General features: G+C 44.8%; 1 protein-coding gene across 2 annotated transcripts in view; it reads right to left on the bottom strand.

Moving 5' to 3' along the window:
* The window catches only part of elapor1 (endosome-lysosome associated apoptosis and autophagy regulator 1), a 143,731-nt gene that overhangs the window by 47,453 nt on the left and 75,969 nt on the right, over positions 1–20,309 (bottom strand). For both annotated transcript variants that reach the window (XM_086011319.1, XM_086011318.1), the window contains exons 10-14: positions 14,960–15,088; positions 13,962–14,052; positions 11,518–11,623; positions 9,190–9,327; positions 4,342–4,605 (exon numbers count right to left, since the gene is read on the bottom strand). In XM_086011319.1, coding sequence (XP_085867445.1) covers positions 4,342–4,605; positions 9,190–9,327; positions 11,518–11,623; positions 13,962–14,052; positions 14,960–15,088 — 728 coding nt within the window. The remainder of the gene's footprint in view (positions 1–4,341; positions 4,606–9,189; positions 9,328–11,517; positions 11,624–13,961; positions 14,053–14,959; positions 15,089–20,309) is intronic.

The raw sequence follows: 20,309 nt of genomic DNA, 5'->3' as shown, positions 1-20,309 counted from the left end.
TACCTCCTAGGTTCACGTCCCACTCTACCACATAATCTAAGCTGACACTTCAGTGCAGCAATGAAGGAGTGCTATCTTTTTAATGAGACTGTTTGTTCAGGTGGACACAGAAGATCCCATGGCACTTCTTCTGAAGAAGAGCAGGGGGAGTTCCCAGTGTCATGGATTTCATTCATTCCTCAACCTACACCTCCAAAACAAACTACTCGTTATTCATCTCATTTTCTATTTCTGTGACCTTGCTGTGTGCATATTGGGTGCTGCACTTACATATAACAACTTGCAATTAGATAGCGCCTTTAATGTAGTAAATCGTCCCAAGGCGCTTCACAGGAGCGTTATCAAACAAAATTTGACACCAAGCCACATAAGGAGATATTAGGGGAAGGTGACCAAAAGCTTGGTTAAAGAGGTAGGTTTTAAAGAGTGTCTTAAAGAGGGGAGAGAGGTAGAGAGGTTTAGGGAGGAAATTCCAGAGCTTAGGGCCTAGGCAGCTAAAGGCATGAATAGTGGAGTAATTAAATTGGGGATGCGCAAGAGGCCAGAATTGGAGGAGTGCAGAGATCTCGGAGGGTTGTGGGGTTGGAGGAGGTTATAGATATAGGGAGGGGTGAGGCCATGGAAGGATTTGAAAACAAGGAAGAGAACTTTTAAAGTGAGGCATTGCAAAACTGGGAGCCATTGTAGGTCAGTGAAAACATTCTGGTTCAGCCTCAGACAGTTGCCAGGGAGAGGGACAGAGTCAGAGGCTAGGGAACGGAGTATGTGGCGGGGACCGATGACAATAGCTTTGGTCTTCCCAAAATTTAGTTGGAGGAAATTTCTGCTCATCCAGTACTGATGTCAGACAAGCAGCATGACAAATCAGAGGCAGTGGAGGGGTCGAGAGAGGTGGTGGTGAGATAGAGCTGGGTGTTGTCAGCATACATGTGGAACCTGACACCGTGTTTTCGGATGATTTCGCCGAGGAGCAGCGTGTAGGTGAGAAATAGGAGGGAGCCAAGGATGGATCCTTGGGGGACTCCAGAGGTAACAATGCAGGAGTGGGAAGAGAAGCCATTGCAGGTGATTCTCTGGCTATGACTGGATAGATAGGAATGGAACCAGGCGAGGGCAGTCCCACCCAGCTGGACGACGGAGGAGAGGCATTAGAGGAGAATGGTGTGGTCAACCGTGTCAAAAGCTGCAGACAGGTCGAGAAAAATGTCACAGTCACGTGGTATGTAATTTGTGACTTTGATAAGGGCCATTTCAATGCTATGGCAGGGGAGGAAACCTGATTGGAGGATTCAAACATGGAGTTGCAGGAAAGATAGCCACAGATTCAGGAGGCAACAACACGTTCAAGGACTTGGGAGAGGAAAGGGAGGTTGGAGATGGGGTGATAGGTTGCAAGGACAGAGGGGTCAAAGGTGGATTTTTATAGGAGGGGGTGATGATGGCAGATTTGAAGGGAGGTGGACAGTACCTGCGGAGAGGAAACCATTAACAATATCAGCTAACATAAGGCAACAGTGACTACACTTCAAAAGTAATTCATTAGTTTAGAAGCACTTCAAGACACCCCGAGGAAGTGAAAAAGCACTATAAATGCAAATTCTTTCTTCATTTCCTCTGAGCTTTCCTCTCATATTTCTTCCAAGTTCCAAATACACAATCCTACATCTGCTTCTTACTGTCTAAATCTCCACAGTGCTGAAATCCTGACTCATTGCAGATCTCCATCTCATAATTTCCCAAGACTTCACAACTATGGCGTGTTTCGTTTCCATCAGTCTTTCCTACCTCTTGAAATCTTCAGGTTTTTAAAACCCAAAGCTGGTATTATCAAATCATTATCTCCTAATTCACTTCATTTTCTCTTTTAGTCTCTTCAACCCATGGGCATTCAGCTTGGTTTAATTCTTTTGAACAAATGGTTTATATGTTGAATTTCTAAGTACCTGAACCAGCAGGGACAGTATAGCTGGGTCATTTTGGCAGTTATTACTTCATACTGTAGCACATAAATTAAAACTCTTGGTCCCAATATGGTTAACGTGTCAGCTGTGGCTCAGTGGGTAGCACCCTCGCCTCTGAGTTAGAAAGTTGTGGGTTTAAATCCCACTCCAGGGTCTTGAGCACAAAAATCTAGACCTGACATTCCAGTGCAGCACTGAGGGAGTGCTGCACTGTCAGAGGTGCCGTCTTTCAGATGAGACATTAAACCGAGGCCCCGTCTGCTCCCTCAGGTGGACGTAAACGATCCCATGGCACTATTTTGAGAAGAACAGGGGAGTTATCCCCAGTGTCCTGGCCAATATTTATCCCTCAATCAACATCACTAAAACAGATTACCTGGTCATTATAACATTGCTGTTTGTGGGAGCTTGCTGTGCACAAATTGGCTGCTGCATTTCCTACATTACAACAGTGACTACACTTCAAAAGTACTTCATTGGCTGTAAAGCGCTTTGGGACATCCGGTGGTCATGAAAGGCGCTATATAAATGCTAGTCTTTCTTTTTCTTTCTTAACTGTTGAATTATTTTTGATCTTCAAGAAGTATCATATAAATAAAACGTTGGATAAAATGTTAATTTATCATAGTTACCACAATGTATGTTTATTTCTCTTTCCCTTATTCTCAATTTTATATTCTCCTCATGTCACCAATACACTCCCCCTCCCATTCTCCAACTGAGAAGGCAGCCAGCCAACTTGTTCTTGAGCATCTGTTGACACCACTTTGAGAGATGAATGAATGCCCAAATTTCCCCCCCTCTCTCAGGGAACGTACGCCACCTCAATCACTGTCTCCTGAGAAGGTCCAGCTCACCGTGCGAGGAATGATGGAGGAGAATCCATGCCCTACCATTCCATATTGCAGAAACTCAGTGTACTAACATGTTTTACATCAAGGGTACACTTATTGCACCGTAGCTACCGTTAGATACATATGTAACATGGAAACCAGAAAGTGAAATGTTTGGAAATCCCCATTGAAAAATTGGCCATTGAAGGCTTTGAAAAAAGGGGAGCGGGGCAGCGAAATGATGGTGGCTCTATAAAGAGGCCAGCCAGGATTAAATTTGAAATTTTTTAAGCAGGCCTCCTCTTCAGCTCAATCACTACAGCCACATTATAGGGTGTTCAATAAAGTTACATAATTTGGGGGGCCTTAGGTGAACCTTACACAGTTTGTGTGCAGATTCCTAGTCTATGGGCTGTCTGACCTCATAGGTAAGCACTGAGGGTAATGGGTGCATAGTAAGCCTCAAGTCTCCACACCTGATAATATGGGGCTCCCACACCCAAAACACAGGCTCTACTTCTGGTGCCAAGTATCGCACTGAAGGAAGTACATTACTTTTTCCCCTTTTCTGCTTTCTGTATAGATGCTATATATATTGAGTTTCAGAACTGACAACATAGATCCTAAAGTATACAGCACAAAACTGTCTGGCCTAGAAATTCAGTGGGCTGCGCCACCAGTTAGCGCCTAAAGAGGGCACTCAGTGGCTTTGGTGCCACTGGCCACGCCTCCCACGATATTTAGCTGGGGCGCTAATGGCGGCGTTAGCCTGTTGCGGTGCGCCGCCACCGATGACGTCATCGGTGTGCGCAGCGCCCCGCTACCGCCCCGATCTCGATATTTGGTAGTGCCCGCCTCTGTAGCACCGTTCGCAAATCGGGCCCGGTTCACAGGGCCTACCTGTGGCGGCAGTGGTGCAAATTAAGGTGGAGGTGCGGGGCGGCCGTTTTTTTCGGCGTCCGCCTGCCAGCACCTCCGTCCCCGGCCTCCTGATCTCCCTCCGTGGCAGTGCCGGCTGTTTTCTGAGAGCCCGGCACTTCTCCTCGGTGCCGGGCTCTTTTGCCGGCACTCGCGATCTCTGATCGCGCTGGTGCAGGCCCCTCCCCCTTAAGACTGGGAGGAAGGCCTGCACGTGGCACTGCGGCACGTTGCGCTGCGATATTCAGTTTCAGTACTCTAAGAGGGACGCAGAGCGCCTCGAGCCTTGCCCCGTGTCCCTCTTGGGGTGCTCAAGCTGAATTTCCGGCGGTCGCTACTGCTCCGATCGCAGCGCTAATTCTGGCGCCCAGGCGAGCTTGGTGCCCCGTTTGCGGCTCCACCGAATTTCTCCCCCTCTATGTTTTGGCACGAACTTGCCAGTGGAGCTGCTCTTCTGAGACTTGGGTTGTGGCACATACCTGGGGCAGAGTAATAAAGTTTACTCTACAGATGTGTTATGCAATATCTGACCTAGAAGTGCTTGATGCTGACATTGGGCATTATTTTATTCATCAGCAATGACATCCCTCTCTTAAATTCATCCAAAAAATATAAATAACAATGATTACCAAATTATTTTGGGTGTCAGGTCCACATGGGATGCAAGACTCCTTTCCATAATGACGATGAGCTTTGAGGTGTGTATTTGGTGGGCACGCCTGGCATTTACTGGACTCCTTGTCTATGTACTGTCCTGGTGCACATGTCACACAAGAGGATCCTGAGGAGGTTGACTCCAGCGCGCATGGTGTGCAGTACGATGAGACACCTCCTATTACATTGGTCACATTGATGGAGTAGATTTTGGCAACATCATATGAATATATTCGGCTCTGAAACATAAAGGACATAACTTAAATAAATACCAGTGATACATATATTAAAATGGAGCACAAGCTAATACTTTGCTGCTGTGCAAAGACTTCAATATATTGGACTTCTTTTCAAATAGCTTTAAAACATAAAGGGGGTCATTTTCACGTTCACGGCCTGGGGGGTAATCTGGCAAATTGGATCACAAGCCCATTGTAGGAATTACTTGTTTTTCATCTCATTGAATGATTTTTCAAAAAAATAATACTTGCTACAGTAATTCTGGTTCATTCAACAGGACATACACACGCACACACTTACATTGCCTTGCATACAGGCAGCCACAAAATGTGAAACCATTGGATGAAATGTTCCTTATTTACTAAGATTGCATTGATTGTGATGTGGCATAGGCGGTAAATGCTATAGTAGCTGAAGTTACAGCTGTCCCCTCTGCTCCAGATGCCTGAAAAGTCTCACTTGATATCTCACTGGATCTCCAACATGAGTTACCACAGAGATACAATATGACTTTGTACTAGTGACTCTCCAAACAGTGGGATCCTGATCTTGGTCAAGCCCCGAAGGTGAGGCCCAGTGTAGAAGTGATGCATGTATCTGGTAGGAGAAACGGAGTCACCAGGTGCTTAGTGAGCAAGGGTGACTCTCGCACACTGACTAATTCAAAGGCTGCTTCATCAAAGACCCCAGAGCATGGCACCTGCCTGCTCTTTCAACCAGAGTGAAAGCCTGATGGAAGGAATTCGAAATAGGAGAAATGCAAAAAAATTGAATATTTGTAAAATGACCTTTAATTTTTCATTAAATGGTCTTCAGCAGATGACTCAACTTTACAGCCTTTGTTCTGGGCCTTAGGTATTTCAAATAAGTAACCTTCTGGTTCTTGCTTGAAGCAATTTTTAATGCCAATTATGTAAATTATCTTTACCAACTTTATATCCCACAAACTTCACTACCATTCCCCAACTGAAATGTCAGGCTGTTTACCTGTTCCTAGGTTTCTGTCAAAATCACTAACCGGGTTCCAGCGGGTGGGTGAGAGTCACGCAGACTGACACCCTCTTGTTCTTATTCTGACATCATCGGAGCCCGATCTCCATATTTATAGAAGGACCCTGCCAGTTTCCATCGGGTGTTCTTCCCGCCTGCTCGGAAGAGCAGGTTAAAAGAGAAGACTGTGGGAAGGGAGCGGGACATCGGTGGCTAAATCTCTTGGTTGATTTTAACCAGGCAGGAAGGGTTAAAATTGCCCTGTATATGTCTGCACATGTGGTGACCACTGATTTTGAAACTGTTTGGTAAAAATGTGAGAACACAGAGAAAAGCAATAAAAGTGATCTATACTTCTTTGACCTTCTAAGAATAAGTACTAAGAACCCCCTCTTTCAGCTCCTTGGGGTCCAAGGGAGTCTCCTAGTTTGGACATAGATTCGAATATATTGTCTGTCCATGCCCTCCAAGGGAGTGTGTCTTTATAAACTTTGGATGTTTTTCTCCAATGGACTTTTACATGGAACGAAGAAGCTATGATGGATGACAAGGTGGGTAGCAAAGTCTCAAACTAGTTAAATAGAATATCTTGGGACCCTGTGGTACCTGTCTGCACCACCTGAATGAGGTAATAAGTGACAATGTCAGCAATTCCAAGTAAATAGCATTTATTAAAAACAAAAGGCAAAACTCACTCGCACTAAAGAAAAAACAATGACACTGATACTGGATAATATCAGTTTTTAAAGAGGGTTGATAAGAACATAAGAAATAGGAGCAGGAGTAGGCCATTCAGCCCTTCGAGCCTGCTCCACCATTCAGTGAGATCATGGCTGATTTTCTGCCTCAACTCCATCCACCGGCCCTATTGCCATATCCCTTGATGCCCTTACTAGTCAGAAATCTATCGACTTCTGTTTTGAATATACCCAATGACTGAGCCTCCACAGCCCTCTGGGGTAGAAAATTCCAAAGATTCACCACAATCTGTGTGAAGAAATTTCTTCTCATCTCAGTCCTGAATGGCCTACCCTTTATCCTGAGGCTGTGGCCCTGGTTCTAGACTCCCCAGCCAAGGGAAACATTCTCCCAGTATCCACCCTATCAAGCCCTGTAATAATTTTGTATGCTTCACTGAGAGCCCCTCTCATTCTTCTGAATTCAAGAACATACAGGCCTAGTTTACTCGATCTCTTCTCATATGACAGTCCCGCCATCCCAGGAATCAATCTCGTGAACCTATGGCAATTATAGAGACCAAAATTGTACACGGTACTCCAGGCGTGGTCTCACCAAGGCCCTATATAATTTGAGTAAGACTTCTTTACTCCTGTACTCAAATCCTCTTGATGTCAGTATTACATGCTTGGTACACAAGAATGCAGTCTTTGAGACAATCCAGTATGTCATGTACTCCTGACCATTATCGTGGTCCCGGCTCTGGTGAGAGTGAGGAGACAGTTGTAACTTGGAGATGAATGTTGGATGAGGGAATGAGACAGCACATGGAGGCATAGAAAAGCAATGTTCCTGAGGTAGCACGCTATCCCAACTGCAAAAGACTTCTTTTTATCCAGAGTAACCAATGCAAAGTCAACGTCTATACTCAACCCCAAGTTTCTCTGTGATTCTTTTCCTCAAGACTTCCTGTTTTTTTTTCATGATGTGAGTGTTTAGGATAAAACTTTGCAGTTAGAAGAGCACAGCTGTTGAAACCGACACAAAACCTTTACAGAGACATCGAGCAGGATTTTCATTGGGCTGTGAAGACGGGATTGGAGACATGTGGGGGGTTAAAAATCGCGAAATCGGGGGGGGCACGAACCCATCCCGCCCCCAACCCGCCTCCATGCCAGTTTCAAAGGAGGCGGATACCCGACCTGTGCTGGGAGCCGCCTCCACGAGGCGGGAAGGGGATTAGTGCCAATTAACAGGTAGATAACAGGCAGTTTTTAGCCTAATCCCTATTTTTATCCCTGAAGTGTGGGATTCCCGACGGCTCCAAACCACGCCAAGTTAGTGAGGCGGACCGTCGGGTTGAAGGGCTTGGAGGGTTCAAGATGTCCGGTGTTCAGGTGAGTGATGGGTGCATGAGTGCAGAGCTAAGTGTGTTTGGTGTGTGTAAAATGTTTAAAGAAGTTTGACTTACCTTTACAGCCTTCCTTCCTTCAGGTCTCGGGAGTCCCTCATCTCACCGGCACAGAAAGCAGAATGGTGTGAGCTGTCAAAAGTTGCAGCATTCAGCTTTCTGTTCTGGAGAGATCTCTAAATCAGCCTGAGAGGAAGGAATTAACTTGGAGTACAGATTGTCGGTGTTTGACAGCTTCAAAGAGCTGTCAAACGCTGATATTTCATCTGTCAAAAGCTCTTGACAGATGAAATGTCAATCTGTGATGTCACCTGTTGCTGGGTGGCCCTTAATTGGCCTGCTGAGCCCGCTGGGCAGGCTTAACAAGGTCACTCAAGTGAAAATCGAGTGGGTTGGCCACAACTCGATAGAGGCGGGACTACAACCCCAAAAGTTGTAGTCCCGCCTCCTACACGCCTCCAGTATCAAAATCCAGCCCATCTTGTCTCAGGCTTTCGAAAATTAATCAATCACTCTGAAGGACTCTGATCATTGTGATGGTATGATCAACAATCTTAACAGTAATAATTAAGTTAGTAAAAATAGTCCCTGAAGCATATCATTATAAATACTAATCCAAAAATTTGTAAAAAAAAGTAGTTTAGTTTAGCAAAGGGATGAAATGGCTTACTTCTCACACTTGAAAGAAAGTTACCAAGAACATGATGAGAGTCCCCAAAACTTAAAGAAAGAAAAGAAAGACTTGCATTTATATAGCACCTTTCACGACCACCGGACGTCTCAAAGCGCTTTACAGCCAATGAAGTACTTTTGAAGTGGAATCACTGTTGTAATGTGGGAAACGCGGCAGTCAATTTGCGCACAGCAAGGTCCCACAAACAACAATGTGATAATGACCAGCTAATCTCTTTTTGTTATGTTGGTTGAAGGATAAATATTAGCCAGGACACTGGGGATAACTCCCCTGCTCTTCTTTGAAATAGTGCCGTGGGCTCTTTTACATCCACCTGAGAGAGCAGATGGGACCTCGGTTTAATGTCTCATCTGAAAGACGGCACCTCCAACAGTACAGCATTCCCTGAGCACTGCACTGGAGTGTCAGCCTAGCTTTATTTATCACAAATAGAAGCTACGGGCCCGAATTCCCGCGATATGAATTACCCCGAAATTTACACCGGTTTCTGCACCGATCTTGCCGATGGCAATTTATGCCGAAAGTTCCTGAGAATCTCATTAGCATACGATGGACATTAAAAACTGTTATGAAACAACCGGAAATTAGGGGAAACAATCAAGGCCTGAGGAAAGCGTGGAACATACGCCATTCTTTAAGTCCCACTTTATCTTACTGATTTTGTGAAAATTAAAGGTTGAAGCCATCAAACCATCATTTATGCACAACATGTTTAAGAAATTGCAATTGTTAATGTAACAGATTCTGATGGCATAAAAAAACATTGAAAGATATAGAAAATATACTGCCGGTTCTAGTTTAACAGCATACCTGTTCAAAAGAAGCAGTGCGCTGGAACGCCCACGCGATAGTAAGCGATGTGTTTCTTTCAATAACATACGTGTAGGACTGTTTTTCTCTGGAGCCATTCCAGACTTCCACCGATCTGGTATTTTCTTTAGTAGGTCCCTGGAATATTTGCACATTATTTCAGGATTTATAACAAAAAAAACAGTCCAAACAAGCTACTGCGTTTTACTGAACTGCCCCATGAACCTAAGTATAATAAATGCTCATTGCCATGGTCAGTTGTCCCTTTTGGTCCTGCTTTATGCTTTGGAACTGCTTGTTAGTGTATTGTTTTACAGAGTGAAGACATCACTAAACTCCGAAAGCTTTTTGTTTACAAGTCTCTATATCTGTCTGCTTTTAAGAAAAGTAGCTTGGACTGATTCCATATTGAGGAACAAATTTGCACTGGCTACATAAACAGCTTAATAGATGTTACAGTTGGAGGTAACACAGGAGCTGACATTGTGTGTAGAATGTCTCCACCTATGACAGCACAAAGCTCTGACCACCAAAAATATGAATGGAAAAATCTACCCACAATTCATGGTCCCATTTGCAAGCAGCTTCTGCTAATAGCCCCATAAGTTAAGGAAAGAAATCTTCACTGAGTTGGCATTATCAATGACCTACTACTTGAAGCCCAGCCTAACGCCATTCCTTATTCTACAGCTTTATTAGCTTTTTGGGATGTGGTAAAATGTCAAGACAAATGAAGGGACCTCTTCCAGAGCCCACCAACTTTGGTGGAGTCACTGTTGGAAATCCAGGGTTGGCACATCTCAGCATTTAAGCTGAGATGAGACATCCTGCACATTTTCAGGGTTGTCATGTCAATGAAATAGAAGGTAATGTTTTCACTGGCATGTTGGGATAACAACTACAAAAGAAAGCATTAGAATAGCAGCCTCAGTCACCAATGACGAGATGGAATTCTTGTTGGCTCAGAACACAACAGTGAACTTTTGTTGTGACTGCCCCATTGCCTTCAAGATCTTTCGATAAGTATGGTTCCATGATTCAGGGCTGGCGTGTGGAGAGCAGAGCTCACAGGAAGTACAGGTCAGAGAATCAGGGCTCCAATGTTGTAAACCTTTCTCCGATCATGCTCCCTGTCAGCACATCCCCTCGCTGGCAGCCCAGAATCGCACAATTGCCTCTCATATCTATTACACACTGGATTTTCTTCACTCATGTTTTTAATCTTCCCATGCAGCTTGGTTCATGATGCTCCTCCTCACTGTCTATTTGTTATCTTACCTGATATAATGGAAGGAATTTTAACCCACAGAAACGGTGGGTTTGGTTCAGGTGAGAGGTTAAAAAGCTAAAAATCTGAAACAAGATCCCAACCTGCCTTGAACCCAGCTACTTCCGGTTTTAATGGAAGCAGGATGAGTGGTGGGCGACCAATCCACTCTCAGGAGGCGGGTTGGTCATTTAAATATTTTAAAATGGCTGCTGCCTTTATTTTAACAGTCATTCTATTTTTAACCACAGTCGTCTGGCTTTCCCTGGCCTCGGGAAACCAGGCAGGTGAAAGGAGGCAAGAAGGGCTGAATCCATAAGGTTAAGTGCCTTTACGGCACTGCTTGTGGGCCAGGAGGAGCGGGAGTGTTCAGGGCGATTTGTCTGCTTCTCCACCCCATTCCCCCCCCACCCCGCGATCAGAACTCCCGCAACCACCATATGCTCCCCCCGACCACCATCTGCCTCCCCGCTATCGGACACCCCCCGACCACCACCCCCGCACCTGCCACGATCTCACCCCCCCCACCCCTCCACGTCCCCAGTAGACCTACCTGCTCTCAGCTCAGCTGCGGCCTTGTGCTATAGGCTTTCCCACCTGACAGGCAACCAGCCTGTCAATCAGGCTGGCTGTAGGCGGGAAACCTACAGAAAAAATGTAAACACGTCCTGCAGTTAATAACTACAGGACGTTCGGAAAACCCGTACTTCTGGGCTTCCCGTTCCTAACTTCAAACCCCACACCAAACACGCCCCAAAGATAAGATCGGGACCAATGAATTTAACTAAGGAATTTAAGCGCATAACTGGACATCATATTCCCCCACTCAGCAATATTTCCCCAGGCATTACATTCAACTGATGTGTTTAAAGTGTTTCTATGGTATAAATGAAGTACTCATGAGATACATATGCGTGTACTTTTATATCTTACACAAGAAAAAACGTTGTTACTGCTCAAATTGATAAACTAACCTTATCCTTCTCCACACCTTACATAAAGCTCCACCCACTGAAGCCTTCCACCTTGGCGCAGAAACAAATGCAGCATAACTAACTTACCACCAAGAAATATAATTCGCAGTCTGCAGTGCACACTGTCTCAAAGATAAAATTGATCCGAGCAACTTCTGGGTTGTCTAAGTTCTCTACTGTTGACTGTGGTGGCCTGTGCAATAAATCAAGCATAATGCAAAGAAAAGGAAGATGAAAGGGTGAATAAGATATTTTTTTAAATATACGATTAAACGCACTCATATTAAAAAAAAGTTATCATTTTGTAGTACTGCATCCCTTTCAACACTCTCTTTCCTTTTGGGATATAATTAATTTAAAGAAATAAAATATATTTGACCAGCATTTGGGCCCAATCTCCAAAACGTTTACTGTTACAACTGAACTTCAATAAACTGATGCAGATAATACATTATCGTCACACCACAACATTACTTCAATAGACAGCTGGGAAACCCAAGTCTGAACCCTAACCTCTCATAACACTTATACCTATCACTGCTGATGTCACAGAGCAAGATGTCTGTAGCAGAGAGTGAACACTATCTAGGGAGGCGTCTCCAACACTGCTCAAGCACACCTCCTGGTGCAGAGGCCAAAAAGCAGCACTAAGGCCGCAAATTTAATTGAGGAGGCGGGATGGGGGTGGGACAGCTGGTTTCCGGTCCTGCCCCCAGCTGCCTCCGCTCTGCAGACGTGATTTTCCCTTGGTGGGCCTTGTTAAGCCCAGCCAATTAACAGGAAGCGGGTCTGATGATGTCATTTGATGACGCGTCATCTGCCGGTTTCCTTAAAGGGACCACGGCCACATTGAGTTTGACAGTTGTTCTGTCAGTGTTTGACAGCATGGAGGTGCCGGAAACACTGATAAGCACTGCACAAAAGTGGACGCTTGCACCCAGGCTCGCCAATGACTCCCTCCATGTCCTTATGGAGAGAGTCACAGCATGCAGGGAGGTTCTCTTCCCTTCCAAGGGCGGAAGAGACCTCCCCAGGACACCAACTTACCTTGCACCTCCACCCAACCCTCTCTATCTACTTTATCACTTCCCCATCTCACTAGCCACCCCTCACACTCACCCTCATCCTACTGCAAGTATACCAACTAACAACACACAAGGGTAGGCACTTGAGGGGTTTAGCCAATGTCCATGTGAAGTTTCTGGTAATGTGTTGTCATACAGTGAAAACTCTTTTTCAAAAAGTGCCCCTTAGTGGACAGATCTGAGTGCACCTTGAGAAGTGTCTTACTGAGTTCCACTGATTGTTCAGTCATAACTCCCCCCACCCCCTCACTGTAGTGATGAGTGTGCATGGAATGGCTTGGACGTTAAAGGGATGCTTCACAGTGCTGGTGTGGGATGGAGTCAACCAGGCGCATCATGTGGCAGCCAGGGTTTACAGCATCAAGTGAAGAAAATCTGGCCATGGCCTCCCGGCCAGCAATTTTGTCAGGGGCTGATGCCCTGTGTCCAGTGTAGCATCAGGTGATGGCGGAGAAAGTTGGTGATGAGGTTGGTGATGTTGGTGTTGGGGCTAATCGTGGAAGGATTCGGAGCACAGTTCAACTGTGAGCCACGTTGAGTAAACACCTGTTGTACCGTTTCTGCTGCAGTCTGTATCTATCTTAGTATACAGTTGGGTCTGAAATCTTGTAAGTTAAAGAAATCTCTATCTGTATTAAAAATGCAGTAATCAACATTTTCTGTGCTCTGAAACTCACCATCTGCAACATGGCATCCTTGACACCACTTCTGCAGCTGTCAGCTTTTCACAAACCTCAGAGCAGACTCAAAACACGCCAGGTTGAGCTGGCGTGTTCCCCGAACAGTGGGTAACCAGTGGGGGATGTAATGTATATACCTTTAAGGGGGGGAACTACTTTTTACAGCTCATGTATACTGTAGTACCGGCAGTGACCACACCTGTATATAGCACTGAGTAGTAATCTGTACAGTCAGTTCAACTGTGAGCCACGTTGAGTAAACACCTGTTGTACCGTTTCTGCTGCAGTCTGTATCTTATTATACACGGACGTAACGGGGAGAAGGTAAAATTACAAGTAAGCCTCAAAATACTCTTAAACTGGCTCTTAACAAGCCATTTAAATCGAGGAATTGTCTCCCCTGCCGACAGACCCGACACCTGGGAGACGCACGTGGATGCAGGTCAACAGCGGATTTCCTACCCGCTGTCAATCTTTGCGATTTTTGACAGTGGACCCGGCCCCTAAGCACAATTAAATTTGCGGCCTAAGAGTTTGCCTGGAAATATCTGTGCACTAAACCATTTTGCAGGAGGAGGATCGCATTTATTTAGGTGTGTATGTATCTTGGTGAGGAGAATACAAGGGAGAAAGGGCAGACTGTGGAAATGCACATATGTTTTAATAATCTATTAATAATTAGTAAAAACCATCATAAAAGATAGCCTGCAGCTTCAAGAAGCCTCTGTGTATGACGTACAAGTACAGTATAAAGATTTTTTTTTACCTAAATCCAGGAACGTCCATTATCAGCATCATGTAATTATTGTCAGCACTTGCCACCGTACTATGTATATGGTCTCCAGCCACCTGCCACCCTGAAACAAAGGTCGTTGTTTTTTTTTTTAAAAACAGAACTGCAGCTAATTCCCCTCAGAATAAACAACTGACATTTTACAAAATACCAGTTCTCCTTCCAACATCATTTTTAGTTAAACTCTCAAAAAGTACATTCACGCTTTAGGCACCGACACCCCGCTCCTCCATTTCAATTTGCAGAGAAGAGCAAATGAGACCCATGATGCCAAGATTCTGACCCCTTTGCATTGCCCTGGAGATCCTGGCTGGGGTGCGGTGGGGAATGGAGTGGGGCGGGTGGTGGGGGGAAATCAGGGGAATGGAAGTGCTTGTGCCTGAAGCAGGAACAAGCAAGGGGCAGCCATGCAAATGAGGGGGGGAGGGCTTTCAGCCTCATTTTGTTGTAGGTAGCTGGGTAAGTGCCCAAACACAGAAGAAGATGACAGTTGGCCTTGTGCCTGGTTCCTTCAGCTCAGAGGATATGAAAGGAGTCGGCAGCAAAGCCAGGGGGGGGCCGAAAATGCTAAGTACCCTTCACTTACTTGAAGTGCAGCACTGGTAAAGTATCTTATGTCACAAAGACCGCGATCATAGGCGAGGAATCCCAAATTTAGGCAGGAGGATAGAAAAAGGATCACAACTGGCTAGGCAATCGGAAACATTGACAAGTTACAAATAAATCTAATTTGAGATAGGTGAAGTGACACAAGGAAACGTCCTTAGATTAGTTTTTACAGTTTAAATATATGTGATGGATCAAGAGGTTATAGATAGCATTTCAAAGTTTAATATTTGAATATATTGAATGGAAAAGCAAAATCGATTGCAGAGGCAAATGTTACTTAAATGGTTTGGACAGACTATTTGTCTAATGATTGACAAATGATAATACATTATTATTTTATATACTATTTTTATTCTGCTTACCTGTCATTTCTCCACAATCTTGATCCATCCCATTGAAACATGAACTGCCCATATTTTTTGGCAAAGTATTCCACCATTTGTATTCAAAGCCCAGTACTGGTTCAGTTCCAACAGGACACTTCTTACACTCTGAACAGTAACAAATATAAGGAAGTTATTTAAGCAGCCAGATGTATCAGTTACATTTTTCTTCAGTACTACACCCTACCAAGAGCTGTGCATTATAAAATTACCTATAGTTGTCTGCTCACATTCCACTTCTTTGAGGGTCATACTTGGGCAACAATCAATTTATAAGAGGTTTCCAAGGCCTCATATCAGCATTGATGGGAAAATCAGGAGCACTGTGAATGAAGTGTGCTGATGTCGAGCTTCTCCGTTCCAGGAGCGGAATCTCCGAGAATCTACCCTTTTCTCACAATGGTACTGATGCCAAAGGGATCATTTTTCGAGTCTGCACTAAAGGTGCCTTGCCCATCAGTTGGTACACATCAGAAACTAGGGTGCACCTTGACCATGACTCTTTGGCTATTAATGGTTGGAGCATCCTGAATTTCCGATATGCGCTGCTGGGGAGTGAGGCTCCCTAGCAGCAGCGCATACTCGTAAAATTATCCCTTAAAAGCCAATGAGAGACGTTGTCCCTTATGATTTGCCTGTATGAAATAGAACGATTGTGGCAAGCTGTCCCAGCACGAGGAGAATGAAAAAGAATTGTAATTTGATCATCTGAAATTTGCATATAAAAAGTTTATTTCTTTCGTAAGTCATTATTCGTGAAAGAATTCTGTAACATTCATTCGGAACAGATTATTATAGGTTAAATAAAGGTAGCATTTAAAAATGCTAAAATATTGTCATTGGTAGCTATGTAGATTAGGGTCAGTCCTATCCCCTGTTAACATAAGAAATAGGAGCAGGAGTAGGCCATAGGGCCCCTTGAGCCTGCTCCACCATTCAATAAATGTAAGAAGTCACACAATACCAGGTTATAGTCCAACAGCTTTATTTGAAATCACAAGCTTTCGGAGTGCTGCTCCTTCGTCAGGTGAAGGAGCAGTGCTCCGAAAGCTTGTGATTTCAAATAAAGCTGTTGGACTATAACCTGGTGTTGTGTGACTTCTTACATTTGTCCACCCCAGTCCAACACCGGCATCTCCACATCATGACCATTCAATAAGATCATGGCTAAACTTCTACATCAACCCCACATTCCTGCCCGATCCCCATATCCCTTGATTCCCCCAATGCCCAAAAATTTATCGATCTCAGCCTTGAACATACTCAACCACTGAGCATCCACAGCCCTCTGGGGTAGAAAATGCCAAAGATTCACAACCCTCTGAGTGAAAAAAATTCTCCTCATCTCAGTCCTAAATGGCCGACCCCTGATCCTGAGACTGTGACCCCTGGTTACTAGTCTCACACTCAACTGCTGCATTTCATAAGACTTCTGCAACAATTGATTGCAGGACTGGTGGTAACTTGTTCTACACAGTCATATCTGCAAGCCACAGCATTGCATGGAATTAAAGAAAATTTGCATCTCAACAAAGTGACACTCACATTAAAATTCTAAGCAACCACTATTGTTTATCTCCATCTGTCATCAAATATTATGACACCCCACCCCCCACCTCCTAAGTAATAACAAAGTGTGATATATTTTTCTCTAGTCACTAATCTCGCAAGAAAAAATAGCTGTGAGTGTAAAAGGGTTGTTCCCTGCTTTCTACTTATATCTGATTTTTGCTAAAATTAGAGAAGGAAAATGCAGCCCCAGATCGTAAGGCGTATGCAAACAGTTTAATCAATCAAACATGGTTGTATGAATTATTTTAGTATTTGTGCAATGCAAACACACCCAAGTTTTGACCTTGCGCAAGTGTTTTTCGCACTCTCTAATTTTATATGGCCAATATAAAATTTCAGCAGGCAGAGGCTTAATACTTGAAGGAAATTATTAAAATAATAGTGGCTCCTAGTAGGATTGCTTGCAGTATAAAAAGTGCAGGGTTTAGTACTAAGGCTGAAGCACCTTCTCCTGTGCAGACGACTAAAGATCTCCATGAGAAAGCAAAGCAGCAATGAAGGAGTAGAGTTCGAGAGGTATACACACAAAGGTTATGTGCAAGCTTTGTTTTTCAGCTCATTATAGCTGGAAAGTAAGGCTGCAGATGCAAAAATATTTTGGATCAACATAACTGAAGAATCAGATCAGACAGCACTGAAGTGTGAGTTATGAGACCAATGGCAGCAGATAGCCTCATGTTGCTTGGAGCTTGCAGCAGGTAGAATATAACTGCGGCAAAAACAAAGGAACACAGGAACAGAAGCAGGCAGTTCAGCATTTTGAACCTGCCCCGCCATTCAATTAGATCATGGCTGATCTGTACCCGTCTTTGTTCCAAATCCCTTCACACCCTTACCCAACCAAAATCTACCCATCTCAGTCTTGAAAATTTCATTTGCCGCAGCATCCACAGCCAACAGTGCCCAGGTGATCCAATGGACCTTGTGGGAACTTTATAAACCGATTTTTGACTCATTTTCAAGTTGTGAGAGAAGCGCTGCCCCCAATTGCGCTTTCATTAAAAATGAGCTGCTCAGGGAAGAAGCACTGTGCATGTTCCCAAACAGCATACACTGAGCTCAATGTGAGGTACAATCATGGTCTGCCAGCTGCATGCTGTGCTGTAGTATAACTGCAGCCTAATTTCTTCCTAGGTATTGTAGTAGAATAGGACAATTTTCTGTCTAGCTCTTTCTGTTTGAGATGGATTTCCCCTCATAAAAGTACTTTATAAATACCAACGGGAAAACCCATACAATTCCGTTCAAGTTGATGTCTTGAAGTAATGACTAATAAAGTCATTGGGCTCAAATTTACTTTTTGCCACTATATTAGTAACAGATAATTTAATTGACAATTGTGGCTTAAGTGTACAGCAGCACCTAAATAGTCTCTAGTCATAAGTACTGGAGGATACTGGAGGATAATTGTACCCTATTCGACTGCAGACAGCAAGGTAAGCTAGTAGTGTTTGTCACAAAATCGATGTTGTTTTTGGAAAAGGTAGGAGCTGCCACTCCCACCATCTGGGACCTTTCCACAGTGGAAGGATCTCTTCTGAATGCCCTATGACTGCTATGGAGGCCTTGAGCTGTAATCTCCAAAAGGCTGTTCTGTCAGGCTTCAATATGCTGGAGGTCAGATGGAGATGGCTTCACTGACCTCCATCGCCAAGTCCCCCACTATCAACATCCTGGGGATCACCATTAACCAGAAACTTAACTGGACCAGCCACATAATACTGTGGCAACAAGAGCAGGTCAGAGGCTAGGCATTCTGTGGCGAGTGTCTCACCTCCTGACTCCCCAAAGCCTTTCCACCAGAATACTCTTCACTTGCCTGGATGAGTGCAGCTCCAACAACACTCAAGAAGCTCAACACCATCCAGGACAAAGCAGTCCGCTTGATTGGTACCCCATCCACCACCTTAAACATTCACTCCCTCCACCACCGGCGTACCGTGGCTGCAGTGTGTACCATCTACAAGATGCACTGCAGCAACTCACCAAGGCTTCTTCGGTAGCACCTCCCAAACCCGCGACCTCTTCCACCTAGAAGGACAAAGGCAGGAACGCCCTCCCTAACAGCACTGTGGGAGTACCATCACCACACGGACTGCAGCGGTTCAAGAAGGCAGCTCACCACCACCTTCTCAAGGGCAACTAGGAATGGGCAATAAATGCTGGCATTGCCAGTGACGCCCAGATCCCATAAATGAATTTAAAAAAAATTCTGGCTGTAGGTCTGCTTCTACACAGGATAAGCGGAGGCTGTGCCCAGCAACAGGGGCATGGATGGACCAAGCACAGATAAGGCTGCTGCCTGCCGGGGTGATGCAACATCCAGTCACCCAGCTCAAACATAAGCACATGCGCAGGAAAGCAGTGAGGACCAAGCAGACAGCCACAGCAACAATGGTTTGCAGGGCTGTCTCGTGACCCAACACAAGGAGGGTCACCTCAAGCCCAAAAGGCTCCCCTCTGACAATCAGCAACCAGCGAAGAGGAGTGCATAGAAGGAGCACGATTAGGCACTACAACACGTGAATCAGACAGTCGCCAAGGGGAAGCACTGAGCCAAAACAACGAGCCACTTACATGAAACAATTTAGGGAATTAAAATTTGATTGTACTTTATTTCAGCTGTGTCCAGGTAGTTGTCATCTGATGATGTAGAAGAAGAAACAAGAACCTTGCATTTGTACAGCCCCTTTAATATAGAAATAAACTCATCCTAGGTCCTTCACAGAGGCATAAGCAAAAAAAGCAAATGCCAAGTCAAAGAAGGAGATATTAGGATGACTGACCAAACGTTTGGTCAAAGAGGTGAGTTTTAAGAAAGGTCTTAAAGGAGAGGGGGGTGGAGTGACAGAGGGGTTTAGGGAGAGAATTCCAGAGCATGGGCCGAGGCATAGGCTCGCAAACAGTATCTAAGCCAATTACTTATGGATCCAAAATAAAAACAGAAAATGCTGGAAATACTCAGCAGGTCAGGCAGCATCTGTAGAGAGAGAAACAGAGTTAACGGGCTGGATTTTCACTGAGGAGTCGGGTAGGAGGCAAGACTACAACTTGTGGGGTTGTAGTCCCGCCTCCATCGAGTTCTAGCCAACCCACGCGATTTTGACTTGATTGACCTTGTTGAGCCCACCCAGCAGGCCAATTAAGGGCTACCCGGCAACAGGTGACATCACAGATTGATATTTCATCTGTCAAGACCTTTTGATAGATGAAATATCAGCGTTTCACAGCTGTTTGAAGCTGTCAAACACTGACAATCTGTACTCCAGGTTAATTCCTTCCTCTCAGGATGATTTAGAGATCTCCCCGGAACAGAAAGCAGAGGCTGCAGATTTTGACAGTTGGCGACCATTCTGCTTTCTGTGCCGGTGAGATGAGGGACTCCCAAGACCTGAAGGAAGGAAGGCTGTAAAGGTAAGTAAAGGTTAGTAGAACTTCTTTAAACACTTTACACAGACCAAACACACTTACCTCTGCACTCATGCACCCATCACTCACCTGACTCTCGACCCCTCCAAGCCCTTCATCCTGACGGCCCGCCTCGCTAACTTGTCGTGGTTTGGAGCCGTCAGGAATCCCACATTTCAACAATAAAAATAGGGATTAGGCTAAAAACTGCCTGTTAGCTACCTGTTAACAAGCAGTTAATTGGCACTAATCCCTTTCCCGCCTTGGGGAGGCGGATCCCAGTGCGGGACGGGTACCCGCCTCCTTTGAAACTGGCATGGAGGCGGGTTGGGGACGGGATGGGGTCGGG

Source organism: Somniosus microcephalus, chromosome 18, assembly GCF_052327205.1.
Source record: "Somniosus microcephalus isolate GS21.2 chromosome 18, FLI_Smic_1.0, whole genome shotgun sequence".
NCBI classification, from domain to species: Eukaryota; Metazoa; Chordata; class Chondrichthyes; order Squaliformes; family Somniosidae; genus Somniosus; species Somniosus microcephalus.
This window is presented reverse-complemented; position numbering and strand designations above follow the sequence as displayed.